The 27,396-nt window shown below is 41.2% G+C and overlaps 1 protein-coding gene across 1 annotated transcript; it reads right to left on the bottom strand.

Annotated features, from left to right (window-relative positions):
- On the bottom strand, positions 1 to 27,082 carry LGI2 (leucine rich repeat LGI family member 2). Its single transcript, XM_075930633.2, has 8 exons — positions 26,602 to 27,082; positions 25,561 to 25,632; positions 22,003 to 22,074; positions 16,561 to 16,632; positions 15,586 to 15,657; positions 14,409 to 14,578; positions 6,781 to 6,945; positions 1 to 4,813 (listed from the first exon to the last, which is right to left on the bottom strand). Exons 1-8 carry the CDS (start codon positions 27,015 to 27,017, stop codon positions 3,996 to 3,998), a joined length of 1,857 nt encoding a protein of 618 aa, XP_075786748.2. The 5' UTR covers positions 27,018 to 27,082; the 3' UTR covers positions 1 to 3,995.
- Between the last annotated feature and the right edge of the window lie 314 nt (positions 27,083 to 27,396).

A 27,396-nucleotide genomic window follows, 5' to 3' on the forward strand; every position in this document is an offset into this window, starting at 1 on the left:
TTATTTGTCTCATTAACTACTTTTTATTCATTTACTTAGAGAGTACATATGTGTAGTAGCAGCACAGATTAAGTCATCATCTTCTTACCAAAAAGAGCTAATTGTATGTACAGCTTTAAAATGCTCTTCCATTGCAGCTTACATACATTATTAAATGTATGTTATATAAATTATTGAATTTTACATACATTTATGCATTTTCAAATATATAAAAAACGTACCAAATAGTATGTTGTGTTATTCTTTGCCAATGTCCTTGAACTTGCCTGATCTTTCTGGCAGTTTCAGTGAAATGATGGGGCGCACACAGTTCATTTTCTAGTCAAAACCAAAGTTACATTATAGAATATAGGCAGTGGGCACAGTAGATGTTATTTGGATCAACAGAAGAAAACTTGTACTTTTTTATTGAAGTTTTGCACTTTTTGTTTTTGGAAGCTTGGTTACTTTCACACCAAAATTCAACACCTCCTTTTGCCCCTTTTTAGGGAATGTCTACAATGCAGTTTTTCCAGAAAAATGGCCATTTTCTGGAAAAACTACACTTACGTCCACACTGCTATTGCATTCTTTTGACAGAAAGCCGAAAGAACAGAGGAGTTTTTCCAAGAGCAGTAAACCTCTTTCTACGAAGAAGAAGCCTTTTTCCGAAAAAGGCATGTGTGGACGCAGAAGAGAGTGCTTTTTCGAAAGAAGAGGCTGCCAGGAAAAAGCACAGTTGCCCTGGTGGCCACTCCATCCACAGTAATCACAACTTAAATGCAAGATAGTGTCCAATCAACGTGGACGCTATTTTTCAAAAAAGCACATCGCTTTTTTGTTGCACTTTTGCTGTGTAGACGCTTTCTTTTGAAAAAAGTTTTTCCGGAAGATCTCTTCCAGAAAAGCTTCTTTCAAAAGAAGCTTGCAGTCTAGATGTAGCCTGAGTTTCAATTTTAATGATTGTGTTATAGATCAGCTCCTTGGCACAGGAACAGTGGAGAATGGAGTCTCAAGAATCCATCCCCCATACTACATTTATTTATCAATGGGAGGCTTTTCTTTGGACACTTATTTCTCTTCAACCTCCCTCGTAGCTCCTTTAATCTCGCTACACCTTTAGACACTATTCAGCAGAAAAGGTAGGCCACGGTCCAACTATACACTCACTGCAGAAGCTGTGAAAGGGCTGATGAGCTCAGCTCTCTGGGCAATGGACGTATTCAGCAGAAATATTAGTCTACCAAAAGAATCTGTTTTCATCAGTTCTTCAGCTCCTTTGTAGTTCGTTTTGTTTTTGTAGTCATGGTTGTAATAAGAGGACAATGCTTATTTCACTGAACCTGATAGCTGAGCCTGAAATCCTCTTCCGTGCCCACAAGTGAATAACCCAAAAAAGGATATTGTCTTTTGTCATTGGGCAGAAAAAATCCTGACCACCATCATCTCTCTTGAAATCATGCTGTGGGCTTCAGGATTCATTTTTATTGCCTTTAAGTTTACTCATTTATGGTTCTTTGCAAGTGAGTGATAGGGACGGTACCCAAAAAGGCCAGCTGTGTATACAACACTGGCAATGATCTCTGAAAGAAAGAGTTAGCACACATTGATCCTCTTGGACAGAAAACAAAAATGTATTTACATTTTCATACTGGATACATATAGAAGAGCAGCCACAACATGTACAATGTTTTCTGACAGCTCCCAAATTTAAAGAGCCATCTACATTGTGGTGGTAAAAATACAGGTGCATCTTTAATTGATAAAGCTTCATAAAGCAAGCTAAAATAATGGAGAAATCTGATTGTCAGTCAGCCATGTGGTTATCATATCTTAGTCACATAGGACCCATTAGTTTAGTCCTAAAAGAGCTATTAGTGCAACTGCAAAAGACCTGCCTTTAACAACTAAGGGCCCAATCATACAAGGTAAGGAGTATCCTTAGCTCTGAGTGAATGAATGGGAATTGAGGACCAACAGTCCCTTGCAGTAAGAGCACAGTACTTCAGAAGAAAGGATCATTTAAAGCCTCTTTAAGCTTTTATATTTAGATAAAATAAAACCCAGGATTATCAGATTAAAGGGAAAATATTCTTAAATGAAATTAGCATGTCAATAATATTAACTATTTCCTGACAGGCCATTAATGTTCTCATTTCATATGATTTAGAACATTTCTAATGAAAGCAATTCAGATCATAGGTGGATTATTATTTCGAGAGGCGCTGTCACATCCTAATCCTATCATGCAGTACTGCTTACATGCTGGGCATCTTTAAACCGAGAGTCGGCAAGAGACATTTACATTTGTAACAACTGGGCATTTATCTGTTTATTTATCTGTGCTAAAAAAAAGTTAGGCTCAGTCAGAGCGGTGAGGCATGATAATCTTGCCTGGGGAAGGATACTGATGGGCTTCATTGGTTCATCTTATTTTACAAAGCCTTATAAATTGCAGAGTGTGCAGCAAAAACTCTCATGATAAAGCAGAAAATGTTAACATATGAATTTAAGATGAACAGTGATATTTGTAGTGATGAGTCAGAGAAGACCTCTACATGCTTTTGAGATAGCTGTATTAAAAGAGAGAGAGAACACATCCACCACAAGGCTCAGTGCATTTGACTGCATGCATAGCCCCTTGCTGTCCTCTTGGAAGAGCGACTGTGCATGGCACAACTGACCTATTTGTAATGGTGAGTAAACACTGAAGGCTGCATTCACCCAAAAATGATTTTAAAAGACTGCTAAATATGTTTTTTTCTGTACGCAGTAGAGCTTCCATAGTCTGGCATCCCTATAGCCTTTTGTCAGTTGAATAGTCTGGAGCGATCCTGGCAAAAATTCTTAGCACAGTACTTTTATTGCTAATGTTCAATCTGAAGCAGCTACAACTCCCTTCAAAGGGATTTACCAGAGGAGAATATGGCTTTCATGTGGTTAGGAGGATCACCCAAATTACAACTTGCAGTTTTCAGAAAGCTAATTTAAGGGATAGAGAACGCTGTGAAATGCTCTATTTATGTATGGAACAGGTCCAGCACAGGCAACACCAATACAGGCTTCCCTGCACTGACCCATGAGTGTGCTTCAATATAATTTAAGCAGGACCTCCTCTAAGAGTGAGAGAGTATTTTAGTTCAGTTCCCATATTCCTTAAAATCCTTGGCACACTACTGAGACCGCCACTTGGGGTTTGTCACATTGCCAGTTAGAGAGTTTGTATATGTGAAACTGATACTTATGAGCTACAAATTAGACTAAGCTCAGATATGCTCCCAAACAACTATCAGCCACTTTTCAGTCACTATTGATCTGAAGCTGTTGGGAACCCATTATCTAAAAGTGTAAAACTCTTTATTTCATTGCCATCCAATCACCCACAATGAGTTTTTTTTTTAAATCCACTCTTTCTCGCTTAAATGAATACAAAGGTGTTGAAGAATTTAACTTTGCATCTCATCTAGTATCGATATGAATTCAACCAATGACCTTTGTTTTATTATAAAGAACAAATATAGACGCTGCCCATCAATTGCAAGGAACTAAGATGACCAAAAATGTTTTTGAAGGTTGATGTCAATTTATACAATTCATCAACAAATATGTTCAGTTGACTTTACATGTATGTATTATTTTTGAAATAGTAGATTTAGAGGAAAGAATAGTTTTCATGTCTGATATTGGTTTTTTGCCCCTCTTGTTTCTATCAGGTTTCCAATCTAATCCAATTTCTTAGGTAAAATTAACATAGCACTCTTAGATACCAGGATTAATCCTAATACACTGCACACTCCTCTGAATAATTACAGATTTTAAAATGTCTTTAAAAATGGTAAAATGGACATGTCATGCAGTTAACCAAGTCAATGCAATCCCTGGTTAATATGCACATTCTAAATGTTAAGAAAACTTCTTACTAGTTCCACAAGTTCACCCTATCTTAGGAGATGAATGATCTGTCTTTTGCTGTTGTTGTTTCATGTCATTGTACATGAGCTTCACTCCAACTGCCTTCATAAACTCAAGTCAACAATTACATGTTCAAATATCTGTGTGTTTCCTTTAAAACTGGAAGCAAAGAAAAAATCTCTTCGATCCGTTGACACAGCTGTGAAAGAGCGAGGTGCCTGCACGTAGATTTCTTTAAATATTCTAAAAAGGTTCTTCTCATTATCCCACTGATATATCTGGGAGAAGGTGTAGTCACTCCCCAGAGCTAGGTAGTGATTATTCTTAAAGGAGAAAGGCTGCAGTGTCATTGCCCCTCGAGATGGGAGAGCCTGTATCTCCACAAACTGCTTGCTATTCCACTTCATGACTCTGGAGTCACCAATAAATCTTGTGAGAGTAATGTAGAGGCTGTTCTGCATTCTGAAGCTCTTGACAGCCAAGACATCCTCCATGTTGGGGATTTCACTGTGTGGGACAAACTTTTTTGAATTTTTGTTCCACTGGAGTATAATGGGAACTTGTGAACGACTTGACAGGATTAAATGAGATTTCCCATCTATATCGACAAATTCAGCATCTGTGTCCCTAAACCACTCGTGCAGGGACTGGTAAGAGTAGAATCCTTTGTTATTCCATTTATAAACTGTTGACAGACCAGCTTTAGAGCTATCCGCTATAACAAAAAACTTGTCACTGTCTATTTGAAACAGCTCTATATCATTTGGCTTGGAAATGCGAGAGACTTCGATGTCCTGGAATTTGACAAACTTTGTCCAGCTTTCATCATACCTGTAGATGTGTGAGCCACCGAAGAGCTGCGCCACTACCACAAAGACCTGCTCATCAATCAGGATTGCTTTGCATCCCACGATGGACTGACCTGTTGCTCAAACAGAAAGCAAAAAGTACTCATCTAGTACAATTCAAGCATTCAAACAAAATGTGAAATTTACAACGTTTACAAAGCTTTCCCTCTTTCTCTCTCATTTTGTTGTCTTCACTGCTGCCAGTTTCTGTTCATGTTCTACCTAGCAACATGAGTTTCATTTATACTGTAGGCAGCATATCATGTTTTTTGATCCAGCAATAAGTGAGGAAAGACCACTTTGGAAAAGCAGGTTTCTCATGCAGTGAAATCTTGGCTTTAGGAACCAAGATATTGATTGCCCGCTTTGTGTGGACTGGAGGGGCAGGGAGTAGAACAGGGGTTGGCAAAATACAGCCTGAGGGCTGGATCTGGCCCGCCACACCACCAGATTCAGCCGGTGGACCACCCTTCTGGGATCCTCAGGCATGCAGCTGCCATGGTTTAAAGTGCAGTCCCTGTGTTTCTCTGCTCTGCAGGGACGGGGGAAGCTTCGTGTGATCTCCCTGCCCCCAACCCAATCCTCAGCTCCTATTGGCCAGAAACAATCAGCCAATAAGACCTGACCTCAGTTAATCTCTCAGCTCTTATTGGCTGGAAACAGCCAGCCAATCGGAGATGAGCGATTGGCCTGGGAGATGGGGGCAGCGCAAGCCTCTTCCCCCACTCGGAGCTGAGAGTCACGTGGAGGGAACAGCCTTTATGTTCAAGTGGTCTGGGGCTGCCGTAGGCAGGGAGATGCCTTGGGAGGGTGCTGCAGGCCAGGAGATGCTTAGCACCTCTCAGCCACAGCCTGCCCCTCCCACATCCCAACTCCCTCCTCCACGTCACCACCGAAACACTCTGCACCCCCTACCCCAGGTCACAATTCTCTCCCAGACTCTGTACCCCCTCCTACACTCTTCCCCAAGGCCAGAATCCTCTCCTGCACCCCAGCACCCTCCCAGACCCTACACCCCATTCCCCTGCCCCAGGCTGCAACCCCCTCCTTCATCCAAACACCCTCTCAGACACCACACCATCTCCTGCACTCCAGTCCCTTACACTGTGCACCCTTCTGTACCAGCTTCCATCCTAGACCCCACACTCCCTCCACAGAAAAGTGTGGCCCTTGACCATTTACCAAAAATCTTGGTGCCCCCCCCCACCAAAAATTATTGCCCACCCCTACTCTAGATGAACTGTACATGGAAAAGCCAGATAGTGCATCAAGAAGATCAGTTTGGGATTTTACACTCTCTACATAAAATTAATGATATTAGAACAGATAAATATTTCATACATGTTACTGATATTGTGCCTACACAGTCTGCCTACTGCATGGTCCTGATATCAACCTCTGAAGCATTTAGTGCTGGCCACTGTCTAAGACAGGATATTGGACGAGATGGACCTCAGGTCTGACTAAATACGGCAGTTCCCATGTACCTGTAAACAAGACCCAATTTTGCAAGTTGTTGTACAAGGACAACCTGTGCATGGAGGCCCAGCTAACTTCAGAGGATTGTACAGGGATGTAAGAGTCCACTTATGAACATTTTTTTCCTGGAGCATAACCCACTCTTTTTTGCTGAAGGCTAAATATCATAGAGACAAACCAAATGACAAGCTTGCATACTCTGTTATGGTAAGGGCTATCCTACTAGAAACATGTGGCTCTCTGTGCAGTCTAGTCCAGTAGCTCTCAGTCTTTCCAGACTACAGTATCCCTTTCAGGAGTCAAATTTGTCTTGTGTTCCCTCAAGTTAGACCTCATTTAAAAACTACTGGCTTAAAAGATTAGACTTAAAAATGCAAAAGTCTCACAGCACACTGACTGAAAAATAGCTTACTTTTTAATTTTTAACATATAATTATAAAAAAATCAATACATACAAATATTGTATTTACATTTCAGTGTAAAATCAGCAAATAAGCAAATCATTGTCAAATGAAATGATGTCACCAGTTCATGTATAAATCTGATATATTCAAATGTGTACCTGTGATGTTGTCATAACTTCTGAAATTCATCTCAATGTGATCCCATTCCAGCACCATGCAGTTCTCCATGCTAGGCTGGGCAATGGCTACATACACATCATTCTTAGAGTTGAATGTATCCACTGAAACTGACTCGTATGGCAAAATCTGATGTACAACAAAATCTAGAAACAGACATTTAAAAAATGACAATCAGTCCCCTGTTGTAAACACAAAACAGTTGACACGTGATTCCTGTTTTCTGATCAGTACTATTGGAAACTATTTTAGGATTAACAACTCTGGAGTAATGATTAAGTTCACAATAGCCCTAACATAGGGAGTGTCAATGAGTGACAATTAGGCATGCAGCATGAAGGGGAATTTGCCTTTCTGCGCAATGTAAATGTCCCTTCAGAAATTAATTCACAAGAAGATCGAGCCATGTCATTTGTGTTAGCTGCAAAATCTGCCTTGCTTAGAAAATAAACCTAGAAACTGACTGTACTATATAGGACTACTGTCCATGAGTAGACTGTGAAGTGTATAATTCCAGCATCACTGAAGTCATGGGAATTTTGCCATGGATTTTAACTCAGTCAGGCTTTCACCCCAAAAAACCAAGACTCCAAGTTCAACGCTAACTTTTGGTCACTTATTGCTATGTCCTGTGTCTTAAAAAAAATTCACTATTATATATGTGTTTGGAATTGAGCCTACACTCTGTACTTGCAACCTGTTATTTATTCAACATAGACATTTCTGCATGTCAAATTAAAGCAGAGACAAAGTAAGTTCAATTTTACGTTGCTTTGGGATAACCACATCCCAACTACCCCAAACCTGCAAGGACAGAAACGTACAGCAGAAAGGGGGCCTTGAAAGATCATCTAGTCTAGCCCCTGTGCCAAGACAGGACCAAGTATATCTAGGGCAATTTGTAATTTTTAAAAAGTAACATTTAAAGGGACACTGCCAAGTATTTTAGGTTTAAAATTTGACCTACTTTAAAGAACCTAGGATGGCTGTTAAGGCTGAGACTTCAAAAGCACCTAAGAGAGTTGGGAATCCAACTTCCAAATGCATCCCTAAGTCTCTTTTGAAAAATCCCAGCCTATATAGCAATTTTCGTCTAAAATTCACTTAAGCCTAGAGTTCATTTTATATGTTGCACAGTAGGAGACTCAGGTGTGAATCTGAGACTTGCACTGTTGCAACATTAGTTTGGTGGGGGACTATTATGAAGTAAAAAGACTTCTAGGGTGACATTTGTAGGTCAATAAAAAGTATCATTAACAGAGCTCAGGTCTAGTTTGGGAAATACAGGGAGAAAATGAGTCCCACAGACATCCTTAGGTATTAGGCTCCTTATGCCATGCTGTACATGTAAACTTTTCATATTCAGTGGAATGGGGGGGGGGGCCCTGATAGCCCATGAATTTTACCATCAGTTTAATCATGTCTTCACTCTGACCCTTTAAAAACTGTTGCCCAGTTCTGTGCACTTCAGTGGTGGTTAAAGAGATATCCTTATTTCCTCTCCAAAGTAACTATTAGTTGATTCCAAAAGCTGGACTTTACATCTATGAAGATTTGAAAGGCCTACCCTTGGGTAGTCATGCTGCAGGAGGTAGGACTACATAGCTACAGTTAATCAAATAGAAAATCTACCACTCCACAGCTAAAAAAAGAGAACAGCCACCATTTTTCTGGTGACCATCAAAAGCAAAGCATGAGTATTTATGGCAAGCTCTCTTGTATCAGTGAAATAGCAGATTCCAAAACCATGTGTATATATGCTGATAATATTAGTGAGGCTGGTGTGAAAGCATGTACTTTTAAAAAGGAAGAGTGTTGTTATATTCAATTCCTTAGGAAAAGTTAAAGGACTGAAGAAAACTGGTAAGTAAAATACATGGCGAGTAAAAATAAATGAAAAAAAATGTAGTTAAAGATGGAACCGTCACTCTAGCTATTATTAAAGTGTGTGTGTCAACACATGGCAATGGCCCTTTAAGAAGAAAGAGGCCAGTGTATATGTGTCTCATCAGCTGCATCTCAAGTGGGGTTAAGAGACAGCACCTGGGCCATGTAAGTGGGCAGAGACTGGCAGGTGAGAGCTTCCTGGTAGTTAGGGATTGGCTGGTGAGAGTTGCCAATGATCAGCAGACTGGAAGAGGTCTCTGAGAAAGCAGAAAACTATATAGGCCCCCCCCCCCTGGAAAGATGGCACTATTGCCAGGAAGCCAGTGCAGGGCCTGTGAAAACATGGCCAGCAAGGATTGAAGGCTGAATCTGAAGTAGGAATTGAGCCTGTAGTTTGAGTTTGCAGTTCACACTACATAGGCAGGGGGATAACTGCAGACTCCTTCACCTGGGGAGTTGCAGCTGAAGGGTCAGAGTGGGCTGAAGGCTGCAGTGAGGCATGACGAGAGATTCGGGAGCACCACCTATGGTATAAGCCCAGGGAGAGATGCTAAAGCTGCAGAGAGCAGATGCCAAGGTTGCATTTTGATGGACAGCTGGGGACTTGATTTGTTATGCTTCATAAGTAGGGGACATTATCTGTCATTAATTAGCCTTACAGGCACATTGGTCACGCTGCAGCCTTAGGCTGGAGGGAGACCAGGTGAGGCTGTTTTATCACAATACAATACAAAAAGAGGGTAGAAACAAAAAACTAAATAGAGTTGTCATTGACAATGAAATGGCTTCTCCCATTAACATCCCCACCATTTTGAAACAGTCTTAAGGCAAGTGTCTGAAGCTTATGAATTAAAACAAACCTGTCCATTGGTATCATGTGGTCCATAGCTTGTTCAGAAGTGACACTATATCAACAAAGCTATCTTGACTCACACCTGAGACTGGGTTTATTAGGTCACTGGATTGATAATAATACTAATCAAACTCTCACTGAATCGACAGATAAATGGTCCACAGTAACGAGTAAAAGTCACTAACATTTACACAATGTTTTTACTGCATATTTAAAAAGACTGCCCATTGTAGTTTGTATGGAGTTACGCAGAAAACAGATGTCATCATCGGTCCTCAGACTTTGACTTTATGGGCCTTGTTTGCATTTTCACTAAGGCCCCTTTATATCACTTCAGCAACAGAGAGGCCATAATGTAGAGACATAAGGGCTTATCTAAACACTCAGTGATCATCTAAAATGCATTAGAAGGGTGAGATTTGTAAAGCACTCTAATATGTTGCATTCTAAGGCCAGGTCTACACTAGCCCTGGAAGTTTGTCTTAAGGTATTCAACTCAATCTATGTAGAATATGTAGCTGGACTTGGCTTACCTTACTCTGAATTTGGTGTTGTCCTGACTGCGGAAGACCAATGGGAGTAAATGCTCCTGTTGGTTTCCCTTACTCCTTGCAACTGCGAGGAGTACAGATACCAGCCAGAGCTGTCCTTAGTGTTCGATTTACGGATCTATACCAGACCTGCTAAATCGAACACCAGAATGTCTATCTCCAACACAGCGAATGAAGATGTGCCCTACGAGGTATGCATACACACTGCTGACCTGCTCAAGCAAGAAACATTAATGTGAACCAGATATATTTTAGTGTGCGCCAGCAAGGTCTACATGGAAGAATTAGATTGCCACACAATAGAGTGCTTTATACATCTCATCCCTCAGGAAAATCAATCCAAATTAACTGAAGATGTGAATTTAAAGGGGATTTGTTTAAATGACTTAAACCTCTGCATGGACAACCTCATTCAGAATTACAGTGACATAATTTAAAAAAAAATTACATTATGCTAACCTGAATTAAGTTTAAATCTGAATGAGAACTTCCACACAGGCATGTAATATAGTTTAACTAATCCAATTTAGCAGTTTTAGTTAATTTGGATTAGTTTTCCAGAATATCCCCATGTAAACAGGCCCACTTTAAGATATACTTTCCACTTTAAGGCTGTTCTGTGCTGCCAGATCAGATTAAAAGTTCTTTAAAGTCAAAGAGAAGCAGGTCTTATAAAATAAGATTTAACAAAATCTGGAAACATTTTTTTTTAAATAAGCAAACATTGCTGAGCAGTGTTTGCAAGCAAGCCCCTGAAGCTTCCCCATGCCATTGTAGGAGAATCTAGGAGAACTAAGGAGAAATAGATTAATCTATTTTCATTGTCCAAACAGTGAGAAATGCGAAAACTAAAGTGATAAAATGGTTAAAAGTAAAATTAGATGGTTAAAATTCTTTCAGTTCTAATAACTGAATATGTTAAGAAATGTTTTTCAATTTTATAGCATCCATTTGATTCAGTACTGTTTTTTCAGTTCATCAGATCTGGTATGTCAATAGAACCACTGACATGCAAATCTTATGGAACAAATTCCTACTAAAATCAGAGGTATTTTGGCAATTACCCAGATTATACATGTAGGCTACGTCTAGACTGGCATGGTTTTCCACAAATGCTTTTACGGAAAAGTTTTCCGTTAAAAGCATTTGCGGAAAAGAGCGTCTAGATTGGCACGGGCATTTTTGCGATCGGGGCTTCTTTGCGCAAAACAAATTTGAGCTGTCTACACTGGCCCTTTTGCGCAAAAGCTTTGCGCAAAAGGACTTTTGCCCGAACGGGAGCAGCATAGTATTTCCGCAAGAAGCACTGATTTCAGACAGTAGGAAGTCAGTGTTCTTGTGGAAATTCAAGCGGCCAGTGTAGACAGCTGCTTTTGTGGAAAAACTTGCCAGTCTAGACACAGCCGTACTACCTGATGTGGATCATTGCGAGTATAACACATTGAAAGGTCTCTTAAACTATGCATAATAAGGGAGGGAAAGATGGTATTGAAGATTATGTGAACAACTATGTGAAAGTGACTTATGCTGAGAGATAGGAACAAAAAGCAGAATAAACCTCCAATGAACAGAGAAGGGAGAAGAATACATTTAGCACTTGCAGGCTGTGTCTAGACTGGCAAGTTTTTCCAGAAAAACTTGCCAGCTGTCTACATTGGCCACTTGAATTTCCGGAAAAGCACTGACGATCTCATGTAAAATCATCAGTGCTTTTCTGAAAATACTATGCTGCTCCCGTTCGGGCAAAAGTCTTTTTCCAAAAGACTTTTGCGCAAAAGAGCCAATGTAGACAGCATAGTACTGTTTTCTGCAAAAAAGCCCCGATCGCGAAAATGGCGATCGGGTCTTTTTTGCGGAAAAGCGCGTCTAGATTGGCCACGGACGCTTTTCCACAAAAAGTGCTTCTGCGGAAAAGCATCCTGCCAATCTAGATGTGCTTTTCCGAAAATGCTTTTAACGGAAAACTTTTCCGTTAAAAGCATTTTCGGAAAATCATGCCAGTGTAGACGTAGCCACCGTGTATATTGCTTTACAGCTTCAAATCACTGTACTAACATTAACTTGCAAATTAAATAATCGTCATAGAACAAATAAGAGGAAACTGAACATAAGAGCTAAGATAGGACAAACTATTCTACTACTGCTCCTTCTGTGGACTCTCTTATTCTGGTAGATGAGTCCCTTTTCCTGATTTTGCTTACCACAGTTTGGAAATTTGATTAAGAAACTAGAAAAAGGAACTTTTGTTCCAGAATAAGAGAGCTATTACAGGGAACTAGTCCATAGTAGATGCTGCTTTTTAAACTTCCACTCTGCCCGATTCTGGAATAACTCCCCACTGTTGACAAGACCCAATTCCAGACAGGCTCTGTGACTTACCTGATGCTACAGACAGACTCGAGGGCAAAGTAGGGATTAGAGCTCAGAAGTGTCTAGTTTTTAGTTACACACTTGGGGTACTATGCTGCCTCAGTGATGGTGCACTTCCTAGACAATTTATTCTCTATTTCAGGAATTGTTTTGTTAAAGACTGTTCCTCTCCAAACTCCTTTTCAGGAGGCCCAATGTCACAGCACCAACTTTTGTCTAATTTACTCTTATGCTCTTATTAAAGAACCCTGTGATTCAAGCAGTCACTCATTACACCATGTAAAACCTTAGTTTCTAACATACTCCCTAAGGCATATAAGATCAGATTTATCCCCAGCGTAATTTCTTTTATACCAGGCCAATGAAGTAAAAGCAGGAATGAATTTTGCCTACACGACAACTGTTTAGTTATACATACACTCCCATACATTTACAGAGAGAGTAAGTCTAAATCAAATCCTCAGCTGCTATAAATCAGGTTAGCTCTGACAATCTGGCTGTCAAGGTTTACACAACACTAAGCCAGTGTTTGTGCAACAGTAACCTTTAAATGCATGCAGACTGACTTAAGTAAAAGTTTGTGTTTTTGCCTCATTGTGTATCAGCAAACACAATAATGGAGATTTCTGGTACAGGTTCACATCAATTTCTCTCTTCTATTTTTGTTTACATTAATTTGTCTACACAAGAAATGATCTTCTAACATACCTTGGGGCTTTAACTTTGGGTGCGTCTACACTGCAGGGCTTAACTCAAAATAAACTACGCAAATTGAGCTACGTCAATTGTGTATCTTATTTCGAAATAGCTTATTTTGAAATAGGGAGCGTCTTCTGACTTTCCTTATTCCTAGTTCAAAGAGGGTTACAGGAGTCAGAGTAAGAAGTCCTCCAGCTTGACAGTATTTTGACATTATTTCAAAATGACTTCCTGCTGTGTAGACGCAAACTAAGTTATTTCAGAATAGCACTAATTATTTTGAAATAGTATTGCAGTGTAGACGTACCCGTAGAGTTTATTCTTTTTATACTTCATATATATTGCGCTTGGATTGTATGCTGTACCTTGGCTTGGAAGTTTATCTTTACAATTCTAGCAATCAACTTTTATGATGTCTCTTACACAAGACTTTAAGAGCATATCTCATTCTTGATAGCTTGCTTTTTCAGAGATGAGAACTCAAATACCATTAATATGCCTATCATTCCTTCATGTGAGAGATATAAGGCAGGAGCAGTAATATATTTTATTGGACCAACTTCTTTCAGGGCAATTTACTCTCCTCATACAAAAACATTAATGGTTGATGTTCTTATACAGATAACTGATTATGTTTGGTCTGTAGTCACCTTCTGACAATTAGAACTTCATGCAAGTTTTCCTCCACCTGCTAGAGAATGCTTTTTACTATCTAATATAAAACAAATGCCAGGTTCCTAAGCCAAGCAGCACTAGTATTATCCAATGTTAATTTCCATTCTTGTGAATCTGCATAACTATGTGCTGAAAACATTATTAATGCTTATTTGTTCCAGTGGCTTAGTAAACTGTGGCTTAGTGAACAACAGATACAGTGGTATTATTTAACATTCTGTAAAATATAGATTGATTTCAGGAAGTTCTTCTGACATAGATACATGGCCTTATTCCAGACAACAGCAAAAGATCTGTGCCTGAAAACTGAGTTACAGAGTTATGACAAAAACTTACGGAATTTAAAGTGACAGCTCTTGTCCCTTTTGTCACTTAATCCACATAAAATCTCATCTACTTGCTTTGTTTTTTAAATGGATCATCTCAATAGTTAGGCTTGTTCTGTTATTCTGAAATGTTTTATACAGAACCATCTCCCCCCACCCTCATCATGCTGACTTAGCAATATGGGGTTAATCTAAATTTCTAATCTTTAATCATAGTTAGTGTGCTTAGAAATATACATTCCGAATACCTGTAGTGGTGCATTCATAATCAAAACTTGTGACATCATTTAACTTCTTATCCTGATATTCTGCTGGACCAATACACAGGACATCAGAAACAGTGGAATTTGTCATCTTTAACCACAAAAATAACCACTTGGCTTTGCAGTCACACTCAAATTTATTTCCCCTTAAATCTCTAAAAAACACACAGAAATAAACATATTTGAAATGGTTGGTAGAAAACAAAACTGCAGAATTGTTATCACGTTGACACACTTAATTCAAAAGTAGCTGAATTATTTTATATTGATTCTGAACAGAGGATGGGAAAGATTTTTCCATTATCCTAACTGTATTATTCTTTACACTTCATGGATGTGAAGTGTTCATAACAAACACTGTTTATAACAAATACAGGACCCAATTCTGGAAACATACACGTGTAACTTTATGAATGAAATGGGTCTATTCAGGTGCTTCATGTTCATAAGCATTAGCAGGATTGGAATGATAATTCACTAAATCCTAGCAAGAAGGCTCCCTCCCATTCCTCTGCTTTTCCATTGTCTGAGATTTCTACTGAAATTCATAGATTCCTTTTCTTCACTATACCATTTCAGTAAGCAGGCGGCTGACAATAGCAACTTTTTCAGTGAAGTTTCTATGTTACATTGAAACAGAGCATGCAGAGACTAATTTCACAAACATGTGATATGGTCACGGTGTGTTTAAATTCTTAAAAGGTTACCATCAATGTGAAGTTGAGTTAATTTAAAAAAGTGCAATCCCTGCCTCTTGACAATGTTTGTGGCTTTCTAAACACAATTTCCTACATTAAATTTTTTTTTGCTCTCCCTTGTTACTGTGTGAAAGCCTCTGGGGCAAACAATAGGGGGTACTGACTAACCACAGGGAAAACAGTGGCACAATCCAAGCAAAGTGTTGTCAAAAACAAAATGAAAAAATAAGGAAAGCATCCTTTAAAAATCGAATCTCTTTCAATAACAGTAATTTTAAGGTGAGTAAACAAAGATAGATTAAAAAAAAGTTCACACAAACGGTGTTTTTTCAAGTTGATGGTCTAATAAAACACAAACATTTATTTTTAACGCATTTAGCTACAACGTCAAAAAATGGAACTTAAAACACAGATTAATAGAGTCACAATGACAGGCAACCAATAAAAAGATTTTCATTACTTACAGTTCAATGAGAGAATCTAAATCACTGAAGACATCCCTTGGCAGAGCTTTAATGTGGTTATTAGCCAAAGAACTAGAAAAGAAAGTTAGATCTGAACATATTATTATCTTGACTCTATCAAGTCTAACATCACTTAAATAATGTTAATGATTTGATGTTATCTAAGTCTTAGTACTGACCATGACCAATGCAACCATAAATAAATTAAACACAGTGCCTCCATTTTGAATCTTTGGCCATATCGCCACTTGATGGAGGATCGATGATCTGGCGATGGATCATCCAGGTTTGATTTAGCTGGTCTAGTAAAAATGAGGTCCCCGCCCTTCGTTGGTGCTGGTACTCCTCACTGTCACAAGGAGTAAGGGAAATGAATAGGATCATTTTTCCCAGTGACCTCTCACTGTGGAGCTGCCCCAGAAAATCGGTGAAAGGTTTGTGGCTTCCAGCTATGCAATTCACGTAGCTGGAGTTGCGTATCTTGCATCGATTTTCTCTGCCAGTGTAGACCTGGCCTTTGCTAATGTGTGAGAACAGAAAGTGAAAAGAATTAGGGCAATTTGTTTTTATTGCCCAAGAGAATAAAACACACAAACAAGCAGGAAAATGCTGAAAGGTAAATGGAATTTTAACTATAATTTAATATGTACTATCTTATTACTTATCTTAGTAATAAGACAAGTAAAGATGCATGTTCAGGCTGTGAGTGTGTATAACTCAGGTGAAAAACCTGGAGTACTGTCAGAACAGTGAATATTTTTAAACTTCCTGGAAGTCAATTTCTAATAGTCTGAATTACCCGATTTGCAGAGATTAAGAGGGAAATATCCCATATAGCACAAAAAACTAGTTTTCTTTAAAGGAGCAACAGCCTCCACTATTAACAGTAAAAACAATTACAGAAGTGCTTGAGGCATGAGTCTTGGAACATTTGGCAATACATAAATGCCACTTAATAAGTGTTAAAGGACTTACAGGTGAGTCAGATCACGAAGGCCACGGAATGCATTTCTTGAAATGGTTTCTATTTTGTTTCCTTCAATAAATCTATACAGAAAAAAATAATAAGTATTTATTTTAAATACCTTAATGAGCAGTATTAGTATTGATGTTTTAACCTGCAGCCTCCTAATTTAATAAGTATCTATTTAGGCTCCTGCATACATGGTGCTGAAAAAAATATCAGTAGAGCTACTCGCATTCCTTTTTCCTTTCTCTTATAGCCGAAGCACAAGAGAAGAATCAGGTGACAAAGGGTATGTCTACACTACAGCGTTATTTCGAAATAGCTTATTTTGAAATGACACGTCTAGTCACAAAATGCATTTCGAAATAGCATTTTGCTATTTCGAAATAGCGCGTCCACACTGATAGGACGCTGAATCGCATTTAAGGCCAGCCGGAAGCAGTTCTGGCAGGGTATCAGGTCAGGAGCTACTTTGTTTGGCTGCTGCCTGAGGCTGAGACCTGTGCTTAAAGGGACCCCCTCCCCTCCCAGGACAGCTGGTTCTAAGGTTTCCCTGCTTGCTTGCCTACCTCGCTGAGGGACAGCAAAGCATTTTTTCCCTGCGTGCTCTGATTGCCCTCACTCAGGACACCACAGCACTCTGCAGCACGGAGCCAGAGCCACCTCTGGGCACTCTGGTGCTCCTCCTGGATGTGTTGCTGTGAGCCTGGTAGCACATTCTGCAGGCAGTAACAGTCTCCCTGGTGTGCCCCAGTGGGGGCTTGTGCCTCATTCCTCCCTCACATCCTTCCACTTACTCCTCCCTAACCCCGCTTCCTGCTGTACAATAAAAGACACGTGTTCATTACAACAAACCCTCTTTATTGAACAAAACTGGGGGGAAGAGGGATGAAACTGAGGTGAGACTGGGGAAAGAAGGTGGGAGAGGGGAAGAGGAAACTTGAGAGGAGGGAGCTGGCAGGGGGAGGCAAGGGGAAGAAGGGGGAGGAGACGCTCAGAGCTCAGGGTTGGGGGTCTTGCCGGCCCAACTGTCTCCCAGCACCATGGGTGCAGGGGCCTCGGCATCCCTGAGGTGTGGGGAGGAAGAAGGAGGAGGCGGAGAAGGAGTGGGAGGAGGAGCGGTAGCTGGAGAGGCAGCAAGGGCTGGAGCAGCAGTAGGCAGCAAGCTCTGCCCCAGGGTCGATGACCACCTGGGGGGCACAAACCGTCCTGCCCCCAGGATGAGGTTCACGGTATTAAAATAGAGGAGAGGGTTTAGGTCTGCCCCTAGTTGGGAGCTGCCCCCTGTGGCCCCGGTATACGCCTGCTGCAGCTCCTTTATTTTCATGCGAACCTGCTCCTGGGTTCGCATGTGGCCTTTGGTGGCCAGGCTGGCAGTCATCTGCCTGCAGATGGTTGTGTTCCTCCATTTAGTGTGGAGATCATGGACGTTGGAGGCATCCCCCCAAATCTGAATTAGGTCCCTGATCTCTGCACTGGACCAGGCAGGCGCCCGCCTTTTCCAGCCCCTGGCAGGTTCCTGGGAGCTAGCAGACTGGTCCTGGGGAGCGGTGGATGGCTGGCTGGCACTAGTTGCCTGGCTCATGCTGGGGCCACTGGGTCAGGTGCAGTGACTGCTGGCTCTGGGCTGGGAGTTGGCACAGGCACTGTGGCCAGAGTCTACCCCCTTAAGGGCTCCGCGGTTGGGGGGAAGGAGAGGAGTTTTCTTGGTTGTGCCCAGAGTGGCCACCAGAGCACCCTGGAAAGGGCTGGAGGCCCCCTATTTTGAAATAAGCGTCTACACAGAGCTTATTTTGAAATAGCAATTTCGAAATTGGTGCTATTTCTTGTGGAATGAGGTTTACTAATTTCGAAATAAGCTCTTCACTATGTCGATTTAATTTCGAAATAGTGGTTTGGCTGTGTAGACGTTGGTCATTTCATTTCAAAATAATGGCTGTTATTTCAAAATAACTTTGCTCTGTAGACATACCCAGACAAAATGAGAGAGAGAGAGAAAGAGTAAAAGAGAAAGAGATGAAAAAAAAAAGAGGAAAAGCTTGGACAATGTGGAGATCCCTATTCCCTGCTTCCTAACTAGTTCACCGTCCTCTGATGAATTCTACTGACAGACCCGAGAAGTCTGTGTTCCACAGCACGTACAAGTGCCATTGGATAGGTGTGGCTATGTGAAGATAGATTGCAAGCTCTTCTTGATAAAGTAAGTTAAGAACAAAACAAAATGAGCAGACAGCAGCAGAGAGAGGGAATATGTAAGTGATGGAGAAAAGGTGAAGACAGTAAGATGAACCTGCCTATTTTCAGCATCTGGACTGAAATCTTTACAGTTTCCTTTAGGGCTACACCTTGTGGGGTCACCACCAAGGCTGGCAAAGGAACTTGCACTCCCTACATTTAGAAGAACTAAGTTGTTAGAGAAATAATTTTGTTTGGGGCTTAGAGAGCATAGTCAGCTGCTGTGAAAAGTTACCCATTGGCTCTTTACTAACCACCTAGGTTCGTATATTGGTGCCAAGCTGTGAAGTAACTGTTCATATTCATAGAGTGACAAGGACCCCTCTTCACATCGAGAGCACAGTTAAGGATGTTAGACAGGAGTCAGTGTTGTCCATCAGAAAGTTGCCTTGAGTCATGAATTCAGTCTGCGCTCCAAAAGGCCAGAGTGTCCCCTCACACCATACTGAAGGCTTGTTTCCACTATACTGGGGATTGACACTGCAGCAATCAATCAACTGGCTGTCGATTTATTGTGTCTTCTGAGACATAATAAATTGATCTTTGAGGATTCTCCCATTGAGGCTGGTACTGCACCAGAACGAGAAGAATAACCAGTGTCAACAAGAGAGCAGCCACCACCGACGTTACCAAATGGTTAGTGTAGACCTGCCCTCAAGATGCTATTTTCCTCATCCTCTCAGGAGACAAAGGTTTTTCCTGCATTACCAAGATCTGTTTTCTCCTCAATTGGTGTAAATAACCAGAGGTCCATCAAGCTCAGATGTTTCAAAATGGGGAAGTCTGGACTGGGACTTAGAGCAAATCTACACTAATCTCCATCATTGATCTATTCTACATTACTTCAGCTACGCAAGTAGAGTAGCTATCGTTGATCTGCTTACCATGTCGGTTTGTATACAGTAAGGTTGGTGGGGGATGCTTTCCTGTCGATGCTGGCTGTTCTTCTTATCCTAGTGGAGTACCGGCATTGACAGGAAAGCTCTCAGATTGATTCATCACACCTAAATTGACCTGATAAATCAACAGCCAGGGAATCAATCACTGCAGCATTGATCCCCAGCATAATGGAGTCTAAGTATGGTGTTTGGGGACTGTGTTGCCTTTTGGAGTTCAGCGATTGAATACATGACTCAAGGCAACTTTCTGACGTAGTGGAGATACGCCCTCAGAGACTGCATAGCCTAGTATAGATGGATTCCTGCATTGCTGATCCTTCTATGGAAGGGACTCTTCAGTGAAAATTCACCTATCAGTCTCACTCTCTGATTACTGACAGTACATTAAGGCTAGTCCTTTTTCAGAGCTCCTGGGCTTACATATTCAGACACCAGTAACATAACCTTGTAGCCTCAATAGTACTTACATATATGCTAGTCTTAACAGTGTAGACATAATATGGTTATTTTTGGTAACATTATCTGTTGTGCATACTTCCTGGGTTGACTTCCTCCTCGATCCCTTATTTTGCACACAAAGAAACTCATTTGTCAGAGGGGTTCCTTTATTCCCTATGCTGGGTCTGGTTATCAATGCCTGGGAGAAATTGAATACTGGAGTATTAATGATACTTAGCATTCATGTGGAGGAAACATAGCTTCTTAGGTTCAATTTACAAAAGGTGGAGGTGAGGTCTCTTGGCAGAAGGAAGCATTCTAAAGAATTGGCAGAAATGTGGATTATAGCTTCAGTGGCTAGTATCTTTTTGGCACTGGTTAAAGAGGGTGGAGTCTTGGGTTCTTGTTAGATTTGTCTCTGTTTCTTGACAGAATGCCACCTTTGATCAAATGACTATTTGACTCCATCCTTTTCTTTCTAATGTGGGCCTGGTCACTGCATCATCACAACAAACATAGGTTACTATAACGTGCTCTATTTTGGGCTCCTCACGAGCACCACTTGCAAGCGTAAGCCAGCCCACAACAAATCCAAGTTTGAATACATTTTTGCTTCCATGAGCTTTCTACATTTTGATGCCTCCACTTGTAAAACTGATTAATGTCTAGACAGCCCCTGCGGTCACTAAAAAATCCAGGTGCAGTAGAATCAAGGATTACACCATAAACTGTTTACCAAGCCAAAGACATATTCACATCAAAATCTATGAATGGGACACATCCATCCCACTTAATTAGCTTCATTAACACAGGTTCTACAATTGTCAGATAACTGCTTTTGTTTTTATATATATCTTGGATTCTGTTATTTCCACTTCAACTCATCTGATGAAGTGGGTTTTACTCAGAAAAAGCAAATGATCCTATATTTGTTAGTCTCTAAGGTGCCACAGGACTACTCGTTTTTAAAGTTATAGACTAACATGACACTGACACTATTGTTGGGTCTGTTATTTTTATTGCTGGCTGCTCACCCATAATATAATATTTGTTCTTAATGCATCAAGTTTAGTAGCAACTGCCTCGAGATGGATAAAGGCATTAGCAGAGGTTAGTGTTCCTGAACTACTCCAGGCAGCAGTACAATGGTGGAAGTTTCTTTCAACACTGAAAAGTTATTGGAAAAATGCATCTTGTACCCAAACTGAGTTCAGATGCCAAAAACCTATCTCCCGATTTGAGATGCGAAATCAGGTGAGTCTTTGAAAATCCCTTTGAATGTAAAGTGAGGATAACAAGCTAATATGATTGGTATGCCTTTTAAAAAGAGAAGGAGCAATAAGAAAAAGGAAATGAAGTAGAAATAAAGGGAAGGAGTAAACTAAGCTAAACGAAGAAAGAGGATGAAGGATCAATGAAATATTGGAGTGGCAAAGATATTGCAGACAGAGTGGGAGGGGAGAAGGAAGAAAAAGTGGATCATGGCTACAACAGGCAGTGTTGCATCTCTGCATCTCACCTGCTGGGAGTTGTCAGTCAAGCCATTATCTACTGACTGACATTTCAAACTCCTCTATTAACATGTAACAGATGGAATTGACATGATTTCTAGAACCCCACTCCTATGACAGTGAATTGTGTTTATATAGAGTCACCCTCGCATGTATGGCATATTTTAAAAATTCTCTGCATTACCTGAAAAAAATAGTAGACAGATGTAAGAGGCATTTGAGTAGAAAATGGAACATAAATCCCTTCATTTCCCTTGCCCTTGGTAATCAGAGGGAGAACTGTTTCTCCAAGGCAGGAGTTTTGGAAACTCATTAAAACATCTTGATTTATAAAAGGCTAACAAAACACATAAAATATAGAACTTACAGATACTCTAGATGGAAGAGACCAGCAAAGGCATCATCTCGTATGATAGTAAATGAGTTAGAGTTCAGCAAGCTGAAAAATGAAGAGCAACCATTAGGAAAAGTGATGAAAACCTGACTGATTATGCCAGTTATGTTTATTGACTATCTTCAGACTAATCTTACTGACTCAGACCCATATTATCCCATCAATGCATCATTTAGAAAATATTATGGAGTGTTAATTTTAAAAAAATCAATGGCATAAGCTGCCCCCCAATTAACATTTTTCATGCTTTAGAAAGAATATTCCATGCCAGGAATCACCACCTTGGTTGAAAAATCACAGAAAGTATTTTATGGTGCGTGCTAAGTCTTCCTTTTGCTTCATCAGTTGTGCAAAATGGCCTTAAAATGGCCAGAGACAGCCAGCAGGCAACTCCCTCTATACTCTGCCTGCAGAGGTGATTCTGCCCCATCCAAGGAACCTTTGGTCAGTAGTGTAATTTAGATAGCACTGGACAGGAGCAACTCTAACTTGCACCAAGGCTGGGAATCATGAAAATACAACCAAGCTCAGCTCTGTTCAGCATGGCACGGAGAATCTGCCCTGTAGTGTTTGCATTCAAACACATATCTTATCAAAAATATGCTCTTTCTTTGTCCTGTTAGTCTGTTTGAAAAGGAAACCCCACTGACAGAAAAGACTACTTCCAAAATCTTATGAGAGCTCCTGGAACTCCCAGAAGCTACAAGTGAACATGTCGGCATGTATTACTTATAACCACTAAGTAATCATCTTTTTGCATAGTTTCAGGCAATTCCCTACAGTTAATTTGGGAAAGCTAATGAATATGAAATGCAAAATTTCTCTCTGATCCTAGGTCAGTGTGCTAATTCTAGACAGTTACTCTGTAAATTATCCCAAAGAAATCTGAGAAAGATTGAGATAGCAATTAAAACAACTCCTTCTACTGCTATTTTACCAGGGTTACTAATATACATGAACCAGTACTAAAGATTGCAAATAGCAACGGTTATTTCATTTCACACCTTAAACTACTTCTTTCATACCTTGAATCATTCAAATTCCTTTGTTTCAAAGGTAAAAATTATATAATACAATAGGCAGTAAAATTTGACAGGGAGAGGGTGCCCAAGGTAAGTGGTCACTGTGACAGTGAATCACCTCTCCCCAGTTCTGATCTCCCCAATAACATGAACAAAAAAAACATCTTGGGGTGGGGGCTCTTCCTCCTCCCCTAAGAACAATCTGATGCCCTCATTTTGCAATGTCTTCTGCAGGACCTCTCACCACTGTACCTCAACTTCTGCAAAAAATGAAAGGGCAGCCCCTCCCTCAGCACATAAGTCTCTTCCTGTCATCTGCTGGACATCACAGGCAGCCTGGGGCTCTTGGCTCCCTTTGCCTTGGCCTGCCCCTCTTTGGACTCCCCACACTGTTCTGGAGGGGAGCGGGATGGCGTCTGGCACTGAGGCTGAGCTTGCACAATGAAATTTTCTGCAGCCCCTAAGAGGCCAAGAAGGTGCCTGTGAGAGTGCTCTGAAATCAGCCCTCTTCTCCGCTTACAACAAAGTGAAGAGCTGAGGGACCTCTTAAGGCAGCGGGGGGCAAGCTTGCCTTAAGAGGTCCCTCAGCTCTTCACTTTGTTGTAAGCGGAGAAGAGGGCTGATTTCAGAGCACTCTCACAGGCACCTTCTTGGCCTCTTAGGGGCTTCAAAAAATGTGGCCCATTGGGGTTCTTTCTGTGGCCCATGAGACATGTTGTTGACTGCTGCCCATGAACAGAGTTGCCAGATTCTGCTGGTTTTCATCCACGTAGGTTTTTTTCCTGCTGGTATTACAAGAGTGACATGCACTTAAAGCAAGGGCATATGAAGTAGGTTGTGTGCCGATTGCACATACCATTGACTGTGAGAGTTGTGCACTCCCTCTGCATCCAGTCGAAGTGCTGCTATGGTTCAATTGGCACATCCCACAAATTCTAGGTATGCAAGCTCAGTTCGCAAAACTATCCCGTGCTAAGACACTGGTTATGAGACTCTTGCAACCCACTAATGTGAAGGAAGGTCACTCATGAGGCCCAGACACTAGCCTAGGTTGCCCCTCATTGTCTTCATTGTCTTAAGGGCTGGAGGCCTCCACCCTCTTCTTCCCCTGAGTGCACTCTATGGCCTTGCCTACACTGAGAAAAAAGCATTGTATTTGTAAATGTAAGCCAGTACCATGTTAAACATGGATTTCCCCTTGGTGCACACATGAGTGTTTTCATATGTGGCAGCTAGTTAGTTACTATATTTTTTAACCCAGTGCATTTTCCCACTGTACACAAAGCTTGGGGGGCTGCTGTACTAAAGGTGCAAAGCTCTGCCAGACCCACCCCACCCTTTGAAGGGGATGAAGGCCTTTCCTCATCCTAGCTTCCCTTCTCTCCCCAGTGTTCTCTCCACTCTGCCACTGGAAAGAAAGGGGGAAACCAAGGTATTTGGCACAGCTGTATTTGTTTGGTTTTGGTTTTTTAAGAAATAAACATGAAGGGATTGAATGTTCACCCCTCCTGACCAGAGATCCCCAGGAGTTATTCTGTGTCAGTGGTCCCCAGGTTTCATTTATCTATCTCTGGTATTTACATGGCCCCCATTTCTGTAATGCCTGTCAGCCTTTTAATGTATGTTCTCACAACACTCTCACACTGGGAACTGTGATTATCCAAGTATTTACTGATATGGCGCTGATGCACTGTCAATGGGATTTAGGCTCCTAAGTGCCTAAGTCCTTTAAAATGAAATGTAGGCTCCTAAACCAGTTAGGCATTGCACCACTAAACACAGCAACACCTAAATACTTTAAAAAATCTGGGTCAGAGAGACTAAGCAGCTTGCCCAAGGTCACCCGGAAAGTCTGCAGCAGAGCAAAGAACTGAACACAAGGCTCCACATGGTTCCACCTTAACAACTTAACCACTGCACTGCCCTTCCTACAGGATAGTCAGCACTTCCTAGATCAGGTCAGTGGGACTGAACCCGTGACCTCGAAGCCCAACACTTTCTTCCACTAAGCCACATTTAACCCAACAGATTTTGCTTAAGAGACTTTGAGCTCTTACAGGTAGCACAAAGTTCTTCTCTCTTGAAGGAGCTGAACTCTGACAGTCCACTCTCCCTAGAAGAGCAAATCACCACTGATATCAACAATCCCTCCATAGTTAATGTCACATTCATTAGCAGAGAATGAACATGAGATTGAAGTTAGATCAATCATGTGACTCCAAGAGGCGAATTTTATCCTAAAATTATTTAGTTACAAAGAATTTAAAACAGCAGATAAACATATTCTCTTAGTAAATTAGCACTAATTTCCTTAATGGATTTATGCATTATCATCAGTGAAGCAAATTCATCGTTAATATACTGTGATACAACTGAAGTCAATGGAGTTACCTAAGCGATTAACTTGTCTATTATCTTATTCCTGAAGACACCACAGTGCCTATATCTAGGGGGATTTTGGCAAAAGTTTTAGTTGGAGCTGAGTTTTGTTGGGAATTGCAGTACTTACAGCAGCTGCAGGGAGGGCAAATGGGCAAACATTCTGTCCTTGATTTCAGAAAAGGTTCCATTTACCAGGCTCCTGAGAGGAAAAAAACAGGAAAATCTAATAACTAAATAAGGCTCATTATCTTCACCTCCCTTAGGAGTATCCCAATATCCTCCCCATTGATTGGCCTGGCTCCTTTTTATAATATCTCAGCAAATGGGGCCAATATTCATGTTTAAAGGCTGTTTAATTCTGCTCCTGTCGTTGCTTCTCCCCACTAAGCTTGGAAAGTTTCCTTTTCACCGTATCCTTGCATTAATCTTTAATACCAGGTACTTTTAACCTCTTGGCAACTTTGCTCAAAAGGGTACGGATGGGGTTTTTTTTGTCTGCACTTACTAGTATTTTTAGAAATTTATAGAGAAGAAAGAACAAAAGAGAGAGAGAAAGGAACATTAGTATGTATGTTAAGCAGGATTAACAGTAAAAGCTCATCAGATTTTAAAGTGGTACAAATTAAAAACGCCATCATTTCCAATTCTACTCACATTAAAAATGGATCTAACTAACTTTCAAGTTCCTAAAGTCTGTGTAGTCTTTTCCCCAAGGCAATAATGCCATATAAAATAATTACCAGGGAGTAAATCTTTCTTTAATTCTATTGCACTTTAATATGGCCATTTGCCATCTCCTCGGGCATGTAAGATTTACATATGGCAAGTACATACATACATGTATTTTTCCTTCCCTTACATATTTTCTGTAGAAATGGTGCAATCACAGTTTCTTATTTGAAAAGGTCTTTCAGGTATAAAAATCAAACTCCTTTGTAGCTGCATGGCAGCACAATATTTCAGCAAGGGAAAGCACAGACACTACCATGCACTGATTATATAGCACAGTGCTGGGATCTTAGCATCCATCAAGAAGCCAGCACCCAGCAGGGAATCTAGCCCCCCCCCCCTGCAACTTAAAGAAAAGAAACCCAAACCACAGAGAAGAGATGGGAGGGGCACCCGGCCACTGCCCAGGAGAAGTCAAGTGCAGGAAGGTTTAACTTACAAGGAGCTGATGTCGTTGGGGATGATTCGCGGCACACCAGGGGATCCCACACAAATGATGGATTCTTTGGTGCAGCTGCATGTGGCAGGGCATCGGACTGGTTTCTTCACCTGGGCACGCTGCAGTAGGCATGCCACCGCCAGAACCAAGAGACAGAGAGAGCCGCCGCTGCAGCCACTGCTTCGGAGCAGAGCCATACCGTTCCCTCCTCCTCTTCCTCCTCGTGGTCCTCTCTTGGCCCTGCACCCTTGGCCTGAGCGTTGCTGCTGCTGCTGCTGCTGCTGCTCAGTAGGCTGGAACAGGAGTAGGAGCCAGGCAGCATGCTGCACCCTTATGCTCAGCCTGAGTGGCTCTCTGCAGCAGAAGCAGCAGTAGCAGCACCAGGGCTGCTGCACTAGGCTCCTTCCTCCTGACATCAGCACTTCAGCTGCAGCCTTTTCTGTCCAATGAATAATTTATCAAAGGCTCCATTGCAAGGGAGAGTTTAAAAATAATCCCCCAAATAGCCAGGGCTCAAAGGACTCTGTTTCACTTTCCCCTCCCCCTCCCTCTCCCCCTCCCCTTGGTTTCTCCTTGAACACTAGAGAGGAGAAGAGGCAGCTGGGTGACCTTGTGAGGGGAGGGGGGGTGTCTGTCGGTCATACACATGACTAGGGCCAAATGTTCATTTCCTGCTGTAAAAACTATCCCAGGGCTGCTGTGGCCACTGACCTGGGACAGCAGAGGGATTCCAGGCCTCACACAGGTACTCATTTGCACACACAGCATGGGAGCCCCTTTGTGCAGATGTGGGGA

This window comes from Pelodiscus sinensis, chromosome 4, assembly GCF_052426305.1.
Source record: "Pelodiscus sinensis isolate ZL-2025 chromosome 4, ASM5242630v1, whole genome shotgun sequence".
NCBI lineage: Eukaryota > Metazoa > Chordata > Testudines > Trionychidae > Pelodiscus > Pelodiscus sinensis.

Coding starts and splice junctions, on each gene's coding strand:
- LGI2 (XM_075930633.2), bottom strand. CDS start 27,017: ATGTCAGGAGGAAGGAGCCTAGTGCAGCAGCCCTGGTGCTGCTACTGC. Junction 15,658..16,560: donor CTTCGTGATCTGACTCACCT/GTAAGTCCTTTA, acceptor TTTCTTTTCTAG/TTCTTTGGCTAATAACCACA. Junction 4,814..6,780: donor AAGTTATGACAACATCACAG/GTACACATTTGA, acceptor TTTGAGCAACAG/GTCAGTCCATCGTGGGATGC.